This window comes from Vidua macroura, chromosome 11, assembly GCF_024509145.1.
Source record: "Vidua macroura isolate BioBank_ID:100142 chromosome 11, ASM2450914v1, whole genome shotgun sequence".
In the NCBI taxonomy this organism is placed as follows: Eukaryota; Metazoa; Chordata; class Aves; order Passeriformes; family Viduidae; genus Vidua; species Vidua macroura.
Genome location: NC_071581.1, coordinates 22,206,549 through 22,223,945, shown reverse-complemented (window position 1 = coordinate 22,223,945; position 17,397 = coordinate 22,206,549). Strand labels below are relative to the sequence as shown.

The window sequence follows — 17,397 nt, the reverse complement described above, 5'->3', positions numbered from 1 at the left end:
CCCCGCTCCCCCTCAGCCCCGGGCCCGTCAGTCCCCGCTCCCCCCTCAGCCCCGGGCCCGTCAGTCCCCGCTCCCCCCTCAGCCCCGGGCCCGTCAGTCCCCGCTCCCCCTCAGCCCCGGAACCGTCAGTCCCTGCTCCCCCTCAGCCCCGGAACCGTCAGTCCCTGCTCCCCCCTCAGCCCCGAGCCCGTCAGTCCCTGCTCCCCCTCAGCCCCGGAACCGTCAGTCCCTGCTCCCCCCTCAGCCCCGAGCCCGTCAGTCCCTGCTCCCGCCTCAGCCCCGGGCCCGTCAGTCCTGGACCCCCCTCAGTCCTGGACCCCCCTCAGCCCCTGCTCCCTTCACCCCCATTCCCCCAGTACCGGCTCCGAGCCGCCCTGTTACCCCCGTGCCACCGGAGAGCGCGGTGCCCGTCAGCAACCTGCCCTCAGCTTTTCCACTGTCCCTTGCAGTTCTTCCTGCAGGTATGTAAAAGGTGTGTGATCCCACAGCCCCTGGAACCCAGCCGGTGGCCGTGCAGCACATCCTCAGGTCCTGACTCCCCCCAGGTTCCAAAGCAAAGCTCACACTCGGGCCTGACGAGAAGCGCTGGGCAATTCTCTCCTCCCTCCAGCCACGTTGAGCAGCTTCAGGCTCAGAGGCCGTTCAGAAGCTCAGGGACCCGAGTAACTCATGAACCCGATGGTTTCCCTTTAGGAACTGGCATTTGAGGCGTTTATTTCCTTGTGCTTGCGGCACAGGTACAAGGCTGGGCGGTGCATGTTTGTTTAACAAGTGCTGAGGAGGCAGAAACGCCGAGCTGTCAGTGCTAACCTGTGACCAGCACTAAAGGGTGAGTGTGTGTGCAGGGAGAGGCCAGCGGGCTCACGGCTGGGCAGGTCACAAACCCCTCTGGATCCTAGAGGAAGCCCAGGTGAAGTTCTCTGTTTGGACAAGTCCATACATTCACCTACCCAGATATGGGAAGTAAAAGGCTCAGCCTGTTCTGAAACCTCTCCACAGTCACCTAGTCAATATTCAATATTAAATACTGAGCTGCTGCTCCTTTTGATCCTTTCTGTCTACCTTTTCCCAGTCATCCCTGGTTCTGTGTGTAACCCAGGATCCTCTGACACGGATTTATTGTGCCCAGGCAGCCCAGCTCTTGGCACCTTTCCTAACCAACATCTTTCCTTCTAGATCCTTCCCTTTCCTTCTAGATCCAACCCAGTTCCAACGGGATGAGTTACCTTTGCTCAGACTGGTTAAGAGATTCTGTAATCTACTTCATGGGTTTCTTAATAAGTGCCTCTGTGCTTCCTTCTCTCCATCCCTCATGCCTGGAGGGTTTCTCTGTGGATTTTCAAAGAAATCTCATGACTCTCCTCCACATTTCCCTTGTCCCCTGTTCCATTGCTCCCTGGTTTTCTGCGGCTCTCCACTGCCTTTCTGTGGCCAGAATGGTCTTGGAAGGGACCTTAGAGCTCCCCCAGCGCCACCCCAGCCATGGGCAGGGACACTTTCCAGTGTGCCAGGCTGCTCCAGCCCCCATGTCCAGCCTGGCCTTGGGCACTGCCAGGGACGGGGCAGCCCCAGCTGCTCTGGGAGCTGTTGTCCTGTCTGGTGCTCCAGCACAGCGAGAGCAGAGCCTGGTGACCAGGGGCCCTGGTGGTTTTCCTGTTCTGTTTCCTGCTCTAACTCCTCCAGAAGGAAGTGACAGGCACGAGACCGCGGCAACCTGCAGATCCTGTTCCCTGGAATATTTTCTTTCATCTGTAATCACTTCATCAAAAGCCATAAATCAGTGAGGGGAGGCTCCAACGCACAGCAATTTGTGCCTTCCTGCCCAGTGTTTTGTTTGGCACGTGGAACTCCAAAGCTTTTCCTGAAAAATGGATGGTGACACCACAGGAGGACTCAGTGAAACTGGATAGTGAGGCCACTGGCATTCCTGGTCCTGCTTCCATCCTCCCTGCTCCCTCTTCGTTTGTTGGAGACGATTCAGGGAGCAAACCAGCGGGTTCATTTTTGTATTTACTCTGGAATTCACCGTTCCAGGCTTGTTTTCCAGTCCTGGGTGCTGTTAACACACTGTTGGCTAAGGCAGACCCTGAAGAGGTGCGGGAGGGAAGCCTGGATTGGGGTGCCAATGCTGTGCCCTCCCCAGCTCCAGAAAACATGTCAGGAATTGTCACTTCCTCCAGCTCTGCCGGGGGATCACTGCTCCTGTGACATCTGTCCTGTCAGCACCCCGTCCAAACCCTCCCGGGAACTGCAGAGACCTTGTGGATCTGCCTGATAGGATGGGAGGTGATGTCCTGAACATCCCAAGGGGGCACACCTTCACCAGAGGGCATTGGAGGAGGAGATGGCAGCCCAGAGGGACACGCACAGGAGGCAGAAGAAGGAGGCTAGGGGAGTTTTCCCAAGTGAAACCTGGCTTGGAGAAGGCAGGTGGCTCTCCTGGTGCCACAGGGAGGAATCTTGCTTTGTTTCCCTTGGGAGAGGACGCCAGGACTCTCTTTCCTGACCTTTGTGCAAAAACGAATGAAGTTACTCAAAACTCTAAAACTTCTGCGGGGCCAACGGGATTTGCTGAAGTGGCTGGCACATCTACTTGGAGCCATGTGGATCCTCGGGGCCGAGGTTACCGAGGAAAACCACGGAAATTTCTGCCCAGGAGAGCAAAGGCAGCGCCTGAAGGGCTGCGAGCAGGACTGGTCTCAGCTGTCCCTGGGGCTGATCGGCCCCTGCCCGGATGGAGGGGACAGAGCTGAAATCCTGGGCTCCCACCCTGGCACCTCCTCCTGCTTCTTGTGACGGAGAAAGAGCAAAACCACTTTGTCCGTGAATATTCCACGTGGGAAAGGGTTTGACCCAGAGCGTGGCACTCGGTCACCTCCCCTCAGCGCAGGAAGCAGCTGTTGGGATCGCATCCTTCACGGCATTCCGAGCGTGGCCCTGCCGTGTCCCGCTCCCACCCTGCTCCCCAGGGCAGTCCCCCCGCCCCAGGTGACCCTTCTGCCTCACACAGATTATTTTTATCTTCGTTTGCCAGTAAAAATCCCTCCCAGTTTTTCTGTTTTCCATCTGACACACGGATTTTTCCCGTGTGTGTTTCCTCCTCTCCTGGCCTGGGGCAGAGGGAAGGGAGGATCCCGGATCACCTCATGCCAGAGGAATTTTCACGTGCTTTTCCATCTCAGGTGGGAGAGCCTCCAGGACAGAGTTAGGAATGTCCCCTGGGCCGAGGACACACGTGTCCAAGCAGGACACCCCAGAGTGGCAGAGAACCACGCCATGACCCCGAGGATCTGCTTCCAGTGCCATTGCCTCCAGGCACCAGTTCTGCTTGGGAACTGGTGAGATCACTGGGAAAGCAGGACTTCTAACTCATTGCCCCAGGTCTGCGTGACCGTGGGACAATCCCTGCCCCAAAATCCTGCCCAGGGGACCTGGTTTGCTGTTCCAGGTGAGGGGGATTGGCAGGTGGCTGGAGCACAGAGCACAGCAGAGCGGAGGTTGTTCGGAAGACCAGAAAAAAGGCAAAAACCCGTGTCTGCGCCGGCAGGGTGGCACTGCCAGCTGCGGGTGACAGAGCTTAGCACACCTAGGCCTGCCCAGGTGGTCTCAGCGCTTACATCCCGTGGGATGGGCAGCGGGCCGACCCCGAGCCCCCGGGACCGGCGGTGGCCCGGCCTGCCGCGCTCCGCACGTTCCGCCCTTCCCCTCCCGGGCGCCAGAGGGCGACCGACCCTCGCCGGCGGGGTTGGCGCGATGCTCGCCGGGAGTTGTAGGCGCGGCGGGGCTGGCGCGACGCACGCCGGGAGCTGTAGGCGAGGAGCCCGCTAGATAAGGCCGCCCGCCGAGGGTTCCGCGCGTTGGTGTTGTCACTTCCGGCGCGCAGAGGCCTGGCGGGATGGCGACACGGCGGCGGGAGCGGGATCCCGATCCCGACGGGGCCGGGATGGCGACGCTCCTTGAAAAGACCGTGAACGGCTGGGTCCTGCAGTTCTACTTCCACCGGGCCATAGAGGCCTATCGCTCCGGGCGCAACCGTGATTTCCGCCAGTTCCGCGACATCATGCAGGGTGCGCGGGGCCGGGCCGGGGAGCGGCGGGGCCGGGCGGGCGCGAGGCGCCCGGAGCGGGCTGCACCCCCTGACCAGCCGTTTGTCCCACAGCGCTGCTCGTGCGGCCCCTGGACAGGGAGCCGGACATGACCCAGATGCTCCGCATCATGCAGCTGCTGTCGCGGGTGGAGGAGGGCGAGAACCTCGGTAGGTGCCCGGCCCTCCCTGCGAGCTCTGCGGAGCCCCGGTGCTGCTTGCAGCCCGCTCCTCCTCCCCCCGTCCTGTGTCCGTGTCCCGGCAGCTCCTGGAGCTCTGTCCCTGCAGGGAGCAGGGCTCTGGGCCGGGCTGTGCGGGTCTCCCCGCGGGTCAGGGTCAGGCTTCTCTTCTTGTCTGTCTCGCTGGGGGCCAAGAGCAGCGTCCGGGGCTGGCGTGCTGGGCAAACCCATCAGCCTGGTGACTCCTGCTGAGCCTCAGCGCGTCCAAAATGCTGCCCTGGCTCAGGGCTGGGCCCCCAGGACGTTCTCCAGTGCTGCCTCCAGGATTCCCCGTGGCTGTTGTGGGCAGGAATTCAGACACTTGGCGGTGGCTGAGCCCGGGGGGCTGTGGGGGGTGTGGCACACCTGTGCAGGTGAATAACCAGCTCTCTGCAGGGAAGTGCCGTGACCCCCAACCCCCAAAACGTGTGGATGCCAATTCTTGCAGATTGCACCTTCGACAAGGAGTCAGAGCTGACCCCACTGGAGTCAGCCATGCTTGTCCTGGACTTCATCCATGAGGAGTTCTCTGTGGCTGACAGGACGATGGAGGCTGTGCAGAAAATGGTCAAGGAAGCTGTAAGATCTCTTTCTTTCTCAGTAAATGTGTGGTGCAGCTTTTGCCTCACGCGTGGGTGATGGGGGGAGCTGCCTCACGTGTGGGATTCCCTCCTTGTCTGCAAACTCATACCTGCAGAGATGGGGGAGTTCTGCGTGGGAGCTGGCACTGAGCTGCTCCCTGTGCCCTGCTTCAGTCTGTCCCTGTTTTCCTCTGCAGGCTGTTGTCGTTTGTATCAGGAACAAGGAGTTTGAAAAAGCTTCTGACATCGTCAAGAAACACATGGGGAAGGAGCCCAGAAACCAAGTGAGTCCGTGCTGGAGTGAAGTGGGAGCTGCTGGTGTGTGCAGAGGGGGTCTGATGTGTCCTGGGAGGTTTGGGGTGAGGAGGCCACAATGGAAACAATCCTTCTGGAGTGCTGGTCCCTCGGTGCTGCACGTTTGGATTGTCACCTTGGAGCCCCCTCTGTCACTCACCTCTCCTCACACACCTTCACAGCCCTTGCAGGCATCACCATTTATCCCTTGATGAGCCTCCAGCTCAGCTTCTGAGCAGGGGCTGGGAGCAGCAGCAGTTCCCATTCCTGTTCCTGCGGGCAGTAGGGTGCTTGGGCACTGCAGCAGGCGAGGAGAATTCCTGAAATAAGGTGCTTCTGCTGCTCCTTGGTTGCTCTCCTGTTCCTCTGGCCTTTTCCCAGCCTCATCTTGGTGTTAATTGGTTGTGCACAGAGAATGCCAAGCGGGAAAGGCCCAGTCCTTGCCCACATCCTTGCTGTGGTTGTCAGTGATTCCCTTGTCCCTGCCCAGAGTGTTTTTACCTGTTCCTATGACTCCCTTCTCCAGAAGAAGAGGAACGAGTGGCTGGCTGTCATCCGGGAGAAGAATCCCTCTCACCCAAAGATCAAAAACTTCTCCTACGAGGACTTCCAGCAGAGCATCTTTGAGTTCCTCAAGGGCTACATGGACGACTCGGAGCCCGCGCTGCTGACGGTGCGTGTCCACCCCGGGATCAGGTGCCCGGTTACAGCAGGGAAAAACCTGCCACGCTCTAAACTCAGCCCATTCCTAAGAGGTTTATGTGGTCAGACAAGTTGTTCCATCCATGAAACGCCTGTGGGAGGGGATAAAATGGAATGGGAGCACGAGGAGTCATCTCTGTAATGGTGCTGCGCTTTCTCTCTCTTCAAGTTATTGAAAAAGACTTTGAATTCGGAGCACGCCGGCAAAGCAAAATCCTCGCCGCGGACTTCTGAGTTTGCAGATGGGCTGAACGACCAGGCAGCAGCTCCAGAGGCCTCAGGAAGGGCAGAGGGCCCAGCCAGAGCTGCAGAGGTCTCAGGAAGGGTGGAGGACCCAGCCAGAGCTCCAGAGCTTGCAGGAGCAACAGAAGACCTGGAGGGAGCTACCTGCCCTGCAAAAAAACTAGCTAGTTCCACAGCAGCTCCAGAGATTGTGGAAGAAGCCGGTGGCCCTGCAGCAGCTGTGGAACCCATGGAAGCAGTCACTGACCCAGCAGCAACGCCTGAACACTTAACAGCAGCATACGAGATCCCGAAGGGCACTGCAGAGCCTATGGAAGTAGCTAAAGAACCAGCAGCAGCAGCCCCAGAACTCCCCAGGGTGTCCACCAGGGAATCACAAAGGTGGGCAGAGGAGTCTGTCTCTAGATTGTGGCTGGCCTAGCTGGCCTCAAGATCTCTTCCAAAGGGTAATCCCCTGTGTCCAGGCAGCTCCCAACTCCCCAGATGCCTGCCCAGGCCAGCCCAAAGGCGATGGTGCAGGACTCTGGGTCCTGGGAAAGGTGTTGAGGTGGTTTGGTTCAGTTGCTGACAGGAAGTGCTGTAGTGCCCAGGGAGGGGGCAGTGGCTGCTCTCGTGGAGCAGCGCTGGGAACAGCAGGAGGCACTGGAGCAAGATTCTCCATCCCTGCTGCCTGGGGCACTGTGCCATGCGGGAGGGAGTGCTGAGGGCTGGCAATGCCCTCTTCCATGGATTTGCGCTGTAGGGCCCGGAGTTGGGGATGCCAGTGGAGGGCAAGGCTGCATTTCAGGGCAGCAGAGCTCCCTTGGCGGTTTCCCTACAACCCTCCTGGTTGTGTTTATTTTATAGGCAGCCCCCCGGAGCTGTAACCTCGTGTGGGATTTCTGTTCTGAGAGAAGCTTTCAAGATCCTGTCGGACTCCGGGGACCCAGACGCCCTTTTCACCAAACTGGACCAAACAGACTTGCCTTCCCCCAAGCAACTGTCTCCTTCTGTATCCCACAGAACCAAGAGATGCAGAGAAGTGGAGAATCAAGCTTCTGAGACCTCACAACCTCCTGAAATACCCCATAACATGAAAAACTTGTTCAGCATAAGCAATCTGGTCATGGAGTTGGACGGCTCCTCCAGCAAGTCGAGCGAGTGCCCCGACTCTTCCCAGGAGCACGTGGTCTCTTCTGCTTCCAAACCTGCTCCGAAACTGCCCGATGAGCCCTTGTCTGCCCAGAGTGAGAAGTATGAAGCCCCTGTCGTGTGGTATTGTCTGCTCTGCCCCCAGTCTTGTCTTGCTGATGTTGGCAGCCTGAGCACCAAACCCTTGCCCTGTGTCCCAAGATGACTGTTGACCTTGCCCGCCAGCCCGTGTGGAACTGGGCACAGCAAACCCTCTCTTGCCCGTTTGTTTGGCTTTAAAATTAATTATGGGTTAATGAAGAGGAGACAATTATCAGGTCCTGCTGGTAGTGAGGTGCTGCAGCTGGTCCTGGCAGGTGATTGCAGTAAAAGGAACATGTGTTTTTCCACACTTCTCCCAGCTTCAACATCACTGGCTGCAGGAGCATCCTTCTCTTGTTTCCCACCTCTTAATAAATGCAGTGTCCAGAGGCTGGCTCTGCTTGCTTGGTGGCCCTGCACCTGCTCCCCAAAAAAAAACCTTCTCCTGAGCCAGTAGCCAAAGTAAACCCTCACCTAATTTCAGGTCCTTCCAAGGAAGGTGGAACAGCTCCTGTGGCACAGAGGAGAAGGACAGTTGGAGTGATGAGGATGAGCTCTTCGCAAATGCAAGTATGAGAATCCCCCTGGCAGGGACTACCTGTGCTAATCCTGGCGTGGGGGTCACTCACAGGGGTGTTGCTGCTGCCCGGGTGACTGAATTTTGAAACCAGAAATCCTGTGGAAAGGCTGGGATAAAGGAATCAGGTCGTATTGCCTGTCACAGGGTGCCCTGACTGCACAGCTCAGCAGTTAAGCCCAAGGCAGCTTCTCAGGGAGGTCTGTACCTCCCAAATTATGGGGAATGTAACTCTCTCCCTTGTTTTCCAGCATCACTTGAGAAGAACAACCTCTCCATCAACAGCTCCAAGAAACAGGTATGTGGAGCCTTAGGTGCTTCCAGCAGGCCCTGCAGTGGGGCAGTGTCCCTACAGTGTCCATGGTAAAAGAGGCTGGAGCTGTGCCTGTCCTGCCTGCAGGGCATTGGGAATGTGCCTCAGGTCCCTTTTTGATGGCTCAGGTTGGCCAAATTCCCCTCATGCTGGACAGGTTCTTGTTCAGGCGAGGGACACACATCTGGCAGCTGTTAGCCAGGAACAGGTCCCACGCTGGTGCCACCAGGAACTCTCCTCCTGGCCCGTGGGAAGGCAGCTGCTGCACCACATCTGCAGTGCTGGAGTGTTGTGTGCAGCTGCCAGGACCTGTCTGCCTTCCCTGCTGTTCCTGGCACGGGTGATGAGGGAAGGAAGGTGCCAGGAAGGAATTGGCAGCAGGCTGTGTGCCGTGCAGCTGTTTCCTTGCTCTTTGTAGAAATGGACCATGCAGGAGAGCGAGTGGATCAAGGAAGGGGTGAAGAAGTACGGGGAAGGGAGGTGGAAAGCCATTTGCCTGAGGTACCCCTTCAGGAACCGCACGGCAGTGATGATCAAGGACCGCTGGCGGACCATGAAGAAACTGGGAATGCTCTGAAGTTGGGAGCCACAGGACTGTATGGGTTTTGGACCTCTTTTTTTTTTTTTTTTTTTTTTTAAGCTAGATCAGAGAGTTGTCTGTGCCAGTGGGGGAAGCCCCTCTGACACCAAAACCGTGGCTGGCAGGAACCCAGGAGCCTTGTGCTCCTGCTGTCTCTGCAGAGATCAGTGTGCTGCACGTGGCAGGGGCTGTTTGCCATCACTCCCTTGTGGAAAAGGCAGCACTGAGTCCCAACACTTCTGTGGGGAAGAGATCCAGGCAACAGGATCTACTGCTTTTTTTTTTTTTCCCCATTCATTTCTGTTTTGTAAATGACTAATCTGTGAAGAGAAATTCCTCCCTTCCAGCTCTGAGGTTTAAAAATACAAAATTACTTTGTGTTTCAGTATTTGGAACTGTATGTTCTTTCTATGTTAAAATTTTTAGTTCTGTCTGACTTTTGGTCACGTTTTCTTTGGACTTTTCCTGGTACTATCCTTGCTGTGTGTGAGCTCCAAGGGTGCCACATGTTCCTGCCTTCAAGTGCCAAAGCTGGAACAGTCACTTGTAAAATAAAGTTCCTTTCTTGTTTAATATCAGGAGTTGTGAAAGTGTGAATTTCTACCTCGTGGGTGGAAATGCAGCAGAGGGGCACACACTGCCCCAGGAATGTGGGGCTTTCCTTTCCCCTGTGGGAATGTTGGGGTGGGAGCAGCACTGCCCTGGAGCTGTGACACACCGGTGTACTTGGGAAACAGGAGTGTCTGGATTAGGTCAGGGGTGATACAGGGGCGCTTTCTAAATTTAGTTTCTAAGTTTCTCTTGGTTGCTATCTAGCAAAGCCAGGGCTGGGAGAAGTCTTATCTAGGAACAGCTGCTTCCCCCTCTGTCCTTCAGCTGCAGGTGCTGCACTTAGCGTCCCTTGTCCCCTGGCTGTGGCCATGCGTTTTCCTCCCCTTCTCTAAGTCCCTTCCCTGGAGAGCCCTGGGCAGCAGGAGCACAGGTCGGAGATGGCCACTGCTGGCCAGTGAGAGGTGAGCTGGTGGTGGCCCGTTGGCAGGAGCTGTGTCCTGTTTTTGCCTTCTCCAGGGCAGGCTCTTGCCCTGGCAGCACAGGCTGTCCGAGCTCCAGCTCCGCACAGGATCCTTGAGCCACGGCTGCCGTGCCAGCGCTGTGCAGTGGTTAATGATTACCCCTGCCCTGCCCTGTGTGGGGAGCAAGTGCTGGAGCCCAGGGGAGCAGGAGGATGCTGCTGCTGCTGCTCCTGGCTCTGCTGGGCCCCGCTGGCTGCCCCAGGACGGAGCCCTTGAGCGGCTCCAGCCAGGAGCCGCTGTTCCGTGGCGCCGACCGCTACGACTTCGCCATCGTCATCCCTGCCGGCAGCGTGGAGTGCTTCTGGCAGTTCTCGCACCAGGGCGGCAACTTCTTCTTCAGCTACGAGGTGAGTGCTGGGGACCTGTCCTGGGACGTCGCTGACACAGCCAGGGAAAGGCTGGGCTGGATCCACCCCGTGCTGGTCCTGTGGCACATGGCATCTCGGGGACTGTGCCTTTCTTAAGGCACTATCGTGGAATTGTTTGGGTTGGAGGGATCTTACAGCTCATTTCCTTCCATCCCCTGCCATGGGCAGGGATACCTTCCCCTCTCCCAGGCTGCTCCAAGCCCTGTCCAACCTGAGTGTTGATAATTGCAGGGATGGGGCAGCCACAGCTGCTCTGGGCACCCTGTGCCAGAGCCTCCCCACACTCACAGGGAAGAATATGTTCCTAATATAACCAACCTCATCCCTATCCATCATCAGTCCCATGGATTTTTTTTAACTACCTGGTTTAAGCCCATGAAGTGGTGCTGGGAGCTCCGGCATTGTTGGAAGCTCTGCCCTTCACTGCCTGGCCCGAGGCTGTGGCACAGCTGAAGGTCCTGGCACAGCGTGTCCCTGAGCTCTGTCCCCACAGGGAAATTCCAGCCCTTTCATCTCCTGTTTACACTGGGCTGGCCGAAGGAGAGCCAGGGCATAGCTGTGCCTGGCAGTGGCAGCTTTCCCCTGGCTCTGTGCTTGGCAGAGCAGCCCCACAGGAACACGTCCTCGGGGCTTGGCACAGCTCCATCCCCGACACAACAGTGACCCACAAATTCCCCTCGGGTGTTCCCTGCCTCCAGGTCCAGCGGGCGACGGGGATTGGCAACAGCAGGAACATCCTGGTCACAGCGAGTGATCCCAATGGCTTCCAGCTTGGAGTGTCCCAGGACGTGCGAGGACAGATCAACTTCCTCACCAAGGACACGGGTGAGCCCCAGCCCCTGCAGCAGCTCTGAGCCCGCCCAGCCAGGGGGCAGGATGAGGGCTGAGCACTCAGGATGTGTCTGCCTGGGGCCCTTCCTCCCAGGGACCCACAACCCCCTTCCCCCTGCAGGTTTCTACCAGCTCTGCCTGGACAACCAGCAAAACCACTTCGGCTTCCTGCAGGTGTATCTCAACTTTGGCGTGTACTACGATGACTTCAAAATGGAGCACAAGCAGCCAGCAGAGAGGAAGGAGCTGAACGACACGCTGGAGGCAATTGGGGTGAGGGTCAGGGAGGCCACAGGGCAGCAGAGCAGGGATGGGCACGTCCTGCCCAGGACACCGAACGGGGCCTTTGCCCGGGCTGAGCTGCAGCTGAGTGCAGCTCTGAGTGCAGCTCTGCCTCTCCTGCAGGCGAGCATCCAGAGGCTGCAGATCCACACCTTCCACATGTGGCGCTTCTACAACTTTGCCCGGATGCGGAAATGGGCCGACTCCTTCCTCCTGGAGTCCAACTACGACTACGTCAACTGGTGGTCAACGGCCCAGAGCTGTGTCATTGTCCTCTCCGGGGTGCTGCAGCTCTGCTTCCTCAAGCGCCTCTTTCACGCGCAAACCTCGGGCAGCCACAAGTGCTAGAGCAGGGCAGGGACCCCCCTGGCTGCCGCTCTGTCCCGCCACGGAGTAGGAGGAAAGGCTGGATTCCACGTCCAGGAGGAGGTTGGAGAGCTCCCCCTGCTCCTGCCTCATCTCTAGCCCTGGCATCATCCAGAGAGAAGCCAAAGGCCACGCTGTCACCTGAGTTCTGTGTGCTGTGTGGGTTTGTCGCGTCCCTACCCATTGTTAGTGTCTTAATGGGCCTTTTCTACCAGGCTCCCAATAAAGGAACCCCTGGCAGCGTCCAGGGAGCAGCTGCTGCCCTCCAGCCTCTGTGAGGTGCTAGAAGATGCTGGGCACTCCCTCCCTCCCTCCCTGAAACTCATCCTCAGACTCTGAGGCTCCCCCCACCCTCATCGGTGCCCCCCAAACACACCCCGGTGTGTCAAATTCCCCCACAGGAGGAGCGAGGACTCATTCCCCCTGGACCTCCACACCAGACAACAGGCACTGAAAAAAGGATCAGGCTTTATGTGACAGGGCTGGGGCCAGGGCCCCACGTCGCCATCCCACTCCGGGCGCGCTTCCCGCACCCACGGGAAGGACCAAGCCCGTTCCAGCCCAGAACACTCACGGAGCACGAGGGTCCCTCGGGGTCCCCGAGCGTCCCTTATGTCAGCGTGTCCTCGTTCCGCACGTACTCGCCCACGTCAGCTTGGTGGAACACCACGATGGCCAAGGGGTCGACCTTCCGGCACTCCTGCGTGGACTTGGCAGCCACCCCGAAGCCCTGGGGGGTGAGGGGGAGGTGAGGGAGGGTCGCCCCTCTGCTGTGCCCCCCCCGCAGCCCCGGCGGGGGCCAGGCGCTCACCAGCGGGACGTCGGCCATGGAGTACACCACCACGCCCTGGTACTGCGCCGTGCTCTCCGTGACGCGGCCCAGCCCCGACTTCAGCACGTGGTTCCCGTAGAGGAAGGACTGCTCCGAGCCCGGCTTCACCCACACCTTGTACTGCGAGAGAGGCGCGGCGCTGAGCGGGGCCGCGGGGCCGGCCCGGGGCCGCTCGGGGCCGTGACCCACCTTGGCGTAGGGCGCCAGGAAGTCCAGGGCCGTGACGCTGAGCCGGAACTTCTGGGACTTGGTGAACTTCCCGAAGCAGCTGCCCGCGGCCACCAGGCTCTCCCGGGGGACGCTGGCCGCCAGCTTCAGCAGCTTCTCACTGCGGGAGCAGGGCAGGGCTGGGCGCGGCCGGGGCCGGGCTGCAGCCGGGGCCGGGCCGCTGCCGCCCCGCCCGGCCGCTCACCTCAGGTAGTACACGCGGTCCCGGTGCAGGCGGAAGCAGTAGGTGCCGTCGGGCCGGTCCACCAGCAGCTGGATGTTCTCCCCGATGCTGCAGGGACAGAGCCCGTGAGCCCGGCCCGGCGCTCCCGGTGCCCCGCCCGATCCCCGCCATCCACCACCCCCCCTCGGTCCCCTCGGTCTCCCCGTTCCCCGCGATCCAGCCGGCCCAGCCCTCCCGGTGCTCATCCCTTCTCCATGCCCGGTCCCGCCCGATGCCCGGTGCCCACCCCTCCCGGTCCCCGTCCTGTCCCCGTGTCGTTCCCCCCCGGGCCCGGCCCCTCACTATTTCCCGAGCTTCTCGAACACCGCCCGCGTCTCCGCCTCCGTGAGCGGCCGCATCTCCCGCGCCGCGCACGCGGGGCCGCCGGGGCCGGAAGTGACCGGAACCGGCGGAAGCGGAAGTGGCGGACCCGGAACCGGCGGGCCCGGAGGTGACGCGGCGGCCGCGGCGATGGCGGCGGCGGCGGCGGCGGAGGAGGCGCGGCTGCTGGCCTGGCTGCGCGGCCCGGCGGCGCCCGGCGGCCCCGAGCTCGCCGCTTACGTGTCGGAGCTGGCGGCGCTGGGGCTGGCGGAGCTGGGCCGGGAGCCGGCGCGGTTGGCGGCGGAGCGGGCGCGGGTCGGGGCCGAGACGCGCCGCCTCGCCTTCGAGCACTACCGAGCCTTCATCCGCTCCGCCGAGTGCACCGGCCGCGCCGGCCGCGGCTTCGGCGGCATCGAGAGCCGCCTCGGCAGCCTGCTGGAGCGGCTGCCCGCGCTGCAGGACGCCTGCCGGTGCGGGACGGGCACCGGGCACTGGGGGCGGCGGGCAAGGCGCGGGTGCAAACGGGGCAGGAAGGGCCGGGGATGGGCCGGGCTGGGGAGCGAGAGGTGCGGAGCTCGCTGAGGCGCGGGCCGGCTGTGAGTGGGCAGGAGGCAGCGCTGGGAGCGGCCGGTGTGGGCGGCACGGTCCCCGATCCAGCCGCTGCCGGGAGGGCTCTCCCGCTGATGCCGCGCCGGCCCCGCAGGAGCTTCATGCGCGATGCCGAGGCCATCGCCTGCAGCCGGCGCATGAACAGCCTGACCCTGAACCGGCACACGGAGATCCTGGAGATCCTGGAGATCCCGCAGCTCATGGACACCTGCGTCCGGAACGGCTACTACGAGGAGGCCCTGGAGCTCACGGCCTACGTGCGCAGGCTGGAGAGGAAGCACAGCAGCATCCCCGTTATCCAGGTGAGCCCCGCGCTGTCTGTGCCCCGTGGCTGAGGTGAACCCCCCTGTTGTCCCACCCTGCCATCCAGGAGAGGCCAGCGCTGACCCAGCCCCCCCTGATCCAGGTGTTCCCCCGCACTGCCCCGTGCCCCGTGCCTGGCTGAAGGCTCTCTGTTCCCCAGGGCATCGTGGAGGAGGTGCGCCAGTCCGCCCAGCTGATGCTGAGCCAGCTCATCCAGCAGCTGCGCACCAACATCCCGCTGCCCGCCTGCCTGCGCGTCATCGGCTTCCTGCGCCGCATGGACGTGCTCACCGAGGCCGAGCTGCGCGTCAAGTTCCTGCAGGCGCGGGACGCCTGGCTGCGCTCCATCCTGGCCTCCGTCCCCGACCGCGACCCCTACGTGCACATCACCAAGACCATCGAGGCCTGCCGGGTGCACCTGTTCGACGTCGTCACCCAGTACCGCGCCATCTTCTCCGACGAGGAGCCGCTGGCGCCGGCCGAGGGCGCGGCGCCCGGCGAGGGGGCCATCTTCCACAGCTGGGTGCTGCAGAAGGTCGCCGAGTTCCTGCGCGCGCTGCGGCGCGACCTGGACCGCGGCGTGGGCGGCCGGCTGGACTCGCTGCTGGGGCAGTGCATGTACTTCGGGCTGTCCTTCAGCAGGGTGGGCGTGGATTTCCGCGGGCAGCTGGCCCCCCTCTTCCAGCGCGTGGCTGCCGACGCCTTCGGGAAGGCGGTGGAGGAGGCGGTGGAGAAATTCCGGGAGGAGATGAATTCCTACACGCTGATCTCGGCTCCGGCCGTGCTGGGGGGCACTGCAGGAGTGCCAGTGCCCACAGCCCAGCCTGGGACGCTGCAGCCCCCCATGGCGCTGCTGGACTTCCCACCCCTTGCCTGCTTCCTCAATGGGCTCCTCGTTGCCTTCAATGACCTGCGGCTCTGCTGCCCCATCGCCCTGGCACAGGACGTCACCGCCCGCCTGGACGGTGCCCTCGGTGAGGTGAGCCCGGGGGATGGAGCTGGGCCTTGTCCTGGGAGATCATGGGCCGGGTTCCTTCTGAGTGGGTTGGGAAAGCCTCTGGGATCATCCGCTCCCCCTGCACTGCCAAGGCCACCCCTAACCCGTGTCCTCAGGTGCCACATCCACACAGCTGTTAAATGTCCCCAGGGATGGGGATTCCACTGCTGCCCTGTGCCAGGGCTGGACAGCTCTTTACATGAAGAAGTTTTCCTAATGTCTAACTTAAACTTCCTGTGGCACAACTTGAGCCAGTTTCTTCTTGTCCTGCCCCTTGTTCTTTGGGAGCACGGCCCAGCCCCACCCCGGCCGCCCCTCCTGTCAGGGAGTGGTGGAGGGTGAGAAGGTCCCTCTCGAGCCTCCTTTTCTCCAGGCTGAGCCCCCCCAGCTGCTCCTCGTGCTTCAGCTCCTTCTCCAGCTCCCTTCCCTTCCCTGGACACACTCCAGCCCCACAGTGTGTACCTCTGAGGTCCCAGAACTGACCTCAGGATTCCAGGTGTGGCATCACCAGTGCCCAGCACAGGAAGATGGGCACTGCCCTGGGCCTGTGGCCACACTGTTGCTGGTACAAGCCAAGTGCCATTGGCCTCCTTACCCGCCTGGGCACGTGGCTGTCATCAGGTGACCCGTCTGCCTCTCTCTCTGCCCAGGTGACCAAAACCATCCTGGCCTTCCACCGTGCTGAGGAGGCGGCTTTCAGCGGGCGGGAGCAGGAGCTCTTTACCCAGTTTTGCACAGCTTTCCTGGAGGACCTGCTGCCCTACCTGAACCGCTGCCTCCAGGTGCTTTTCCCTCCAGCACAGATTGCACAGGCACTGGGTGAGATCTCAGGGTTTGGTTTTCGTTGCAGGGGGAGGACGCCCGTGGTTCCCCCTGGCACCGAGCGGGCCCTGTCCCGCTCTTGCCCCCTCTGTGGGGTCTCGTTGGCCGCAGAGCCCCTGACCCCTCTCTCCCCATCCCCAAGGTGTCCCCCCCACGCAGCTGCAGCGTTTCGGCCGCCTGGGCCGCATCGACGTGGCCGCGCTCAGGGAGCCGCTGGCTTTCCTCCTTCCGCCGGCACCGGGCGAGGAGGAGCCGCTCCCGGAGACCGCCCCGGACGCGGAGGCGGAACACGCGGCCGTGCCCACCGAGCCCCCGGGGAGCCCCGCCGGGGACGCCGCGGTGCCGGCTGGGCCGGTGGCCACGGGGTAGCCCCGGGGCCGCCAGGGGGCGCTGTGGCGGCGCGGGTGCGCGCGCAGGCGGTGCGCCATGGCGGCGGCGGCGGCGGGACGGGCCCTGCCGGGGCTCCCGCTGCTCCCGGCCCGCGCCTGCGGGCACGCGGCGGGCTGGGACCGGCGGGAGCGCTCCTACTGGCGGGCGCTGCGGCGCCGGGTGCTGGGCCCGCCCGTGCCGCCGTTCGCCGCTCCGGTGCAGGTGGGAGCCCCGGTGCTGCGCGGCGCCGCCGCCGCCGTGTCCCCGGAGCAGCTGGGCGGCCCCGAGCTGCGGCGGCTGGCGGCGGCGCTGGCGGCCGGGCTGCGGGACCGGCCGTGCCTGGGGCTGAGCGCTCCGCAGCTCGGGGTGCCGCTGAGGGTTTTCGCCGCGGAGCTGCCGCCCGCCCGCTGCGCCCGGTACCCGCCGGCGCTGCGCCAAGCGCACCGCATCGAGCCCTTCCCGCTCCGCGTCCTCGTCAACCCCGCGCTCCGCGTCCTCGACACCCGCCTCGTCACCGGCCCCGAGGGCTGCGCCAGCATCCACGGCTTCTCCGCCTACGTCCCGCGGCACTGGGCCGTCCATGTCTCCGGTACGGACCGACCCGCCCCGTCCCGGGTGGGACCCTGCACCTTGCCCCTCCCTCGCACGGTCCCCTTCTCTTATACGGGTCCTGCAGTCTCTCCCGGTTCCCCCACTCTCACACGGGTCCCCTTTAATCACCCCCACCCACCCACCGCTACCCCGGGTGCAGGCGTGGACGAGCTCGGGGTGCCGGTGAGCTGGGAGGCGTCGGGCTGGGCCGCCCGGATCATCCAGCACGAGATGGACCACCTGGATGGGATCCTCTACATCGACCGCATGGACCCCCGCACCTTCACCAACGTGGGCTGGATGGAGCTGCTGGACTGACCCTGCTGAAAGAACCAGCGCAGCTCTGGGGGCTCCCACTCAGCTTTATTGCAGCCAATACAGACCTGTGGCCTCAGCGTG

At 62.1% G+C, this 17,397-nt stretch overlaps 4 protein-coding genes across 6 annotated transcripts; 3 read left to right on the top strand and 1 right to left on the bottom strand.

Moving 5' to 3' along the window:
- The first annotated feature begins 294 nt into the window (after positions 1-294).
- On the top strand, positions 295-9,382 carry TERF2 (telomeric repeat binding factor 2). 3 transcript variants are annotated; one of them, XM_053987468.1, is made up of 13 exons: positions 295-461; positions 546-829; positions 3,183-3,338; positions 3,449-4,067; positions 4,160-4,255; positions 4,751-4,881; positions 5,081-5,167; positions 5,707-5,850; positions 6,049-6,503; positions 6,969-7,355; positions 7,819-7,904; positions 8,163-8,209; positions 8,643-9,382. In XM_053987468.1, the coding sequence occupies exons 4-13, from the start codon at positions 3,896-3,898 to the stop codon at positions 8,799-8,801; spliced, it is 1,764 nt and encodes a 587-aa protein (XP_053843443.1). In that variant the 5' UTR covers positions 295-461; positions 546-829; positions 3,183-3,338; positions 3,449-3,895; the 3' UTR covers positions 8,802-9,382. The 3 variants fall into 3 exon arrangements, with proteins under 3 accessions (XP_053843443.1, XP_053843444.1, XP_053843441.1); XM_053987469.1 differs by having other exon boundaries at positions 5,704-5,850; positions 7,125-7,355; XM_053987466.1 differs by having other exon boundaries at positions 5,704-5,850.
- A 640-nt stretch (positions 9,383-10,022) lies between these two features.
- On the top strand, positions 10,023-11,946 carry TMED6 (transmembrane p24 trafficking protein 6). Its single transcript, XM_053987470.1, has 4 exons — positions 10,023-10,224; positions 10,944-11,070; positions 11,198-11,349; positions 11,482-11,946. The coding sequence occupies exons 1-4, from the start codon at positions 10,030-10,032 to the stop codon at positions 11,704-11,706; spliced, it is 699 nt and encodes a 232-aa protein (XP_053843445.1). The 5' UTR covers positions 10,023-10,029; the 3' UTR covers positions 11,707-11,946.
- Positions 11,947-12,172: 226 nt separating this feature from the next.
- On the bottom strand, positions 12,173-13,385 carry NIP7 (nucleolar pre-rRNA processing protein NIP7). Its single transcript, XM_053987465.1, has 5 exons — positions 13,290-13,385; positions 12,969-13,055; positions 12,746-12,884; positions 12,536-12,676; positions 12,173-12,454 (listed from the first exon to the last, which is right to left on the bottom strand). The coding sequence occupies exons 1-5, from the start codon at positions 13,343-13,345 to the stop codon at positions 12,335-12,337; spliced, it is 543 nt and encodes a 180-aa protein (XP_053843440.1). The 5' UTR covers positions 13,346-13,385; the 3' UTR covers positions 12,173-12,334.
- A 72-nt stretch (positions 13,386-13,457) lies between these two features.
- COG8 (component of oligomeric golgi complex 8) lies at positions 13,458-17,392 on the top strand. Its single transcript, XM_053987193.1, has 6 exons — positions 13,458-13,777; positions 14,011-14,218; positions 14,380-15,198; positions 15,867-16,035; positions 16,181-16,403; positions 16,455-17,392. Exons 1-6 carry the CDS (start codon positions 13,458-13,460, stop codon positions 17,314-17,316), a joined length of 2,601 nt encoding a protein of 866 aa, XP_053843168.1. The 3' UTR covers positions 17,317-17,392.
- Positions 17,393-17,397: the final 5 nt, after the last annotated feature.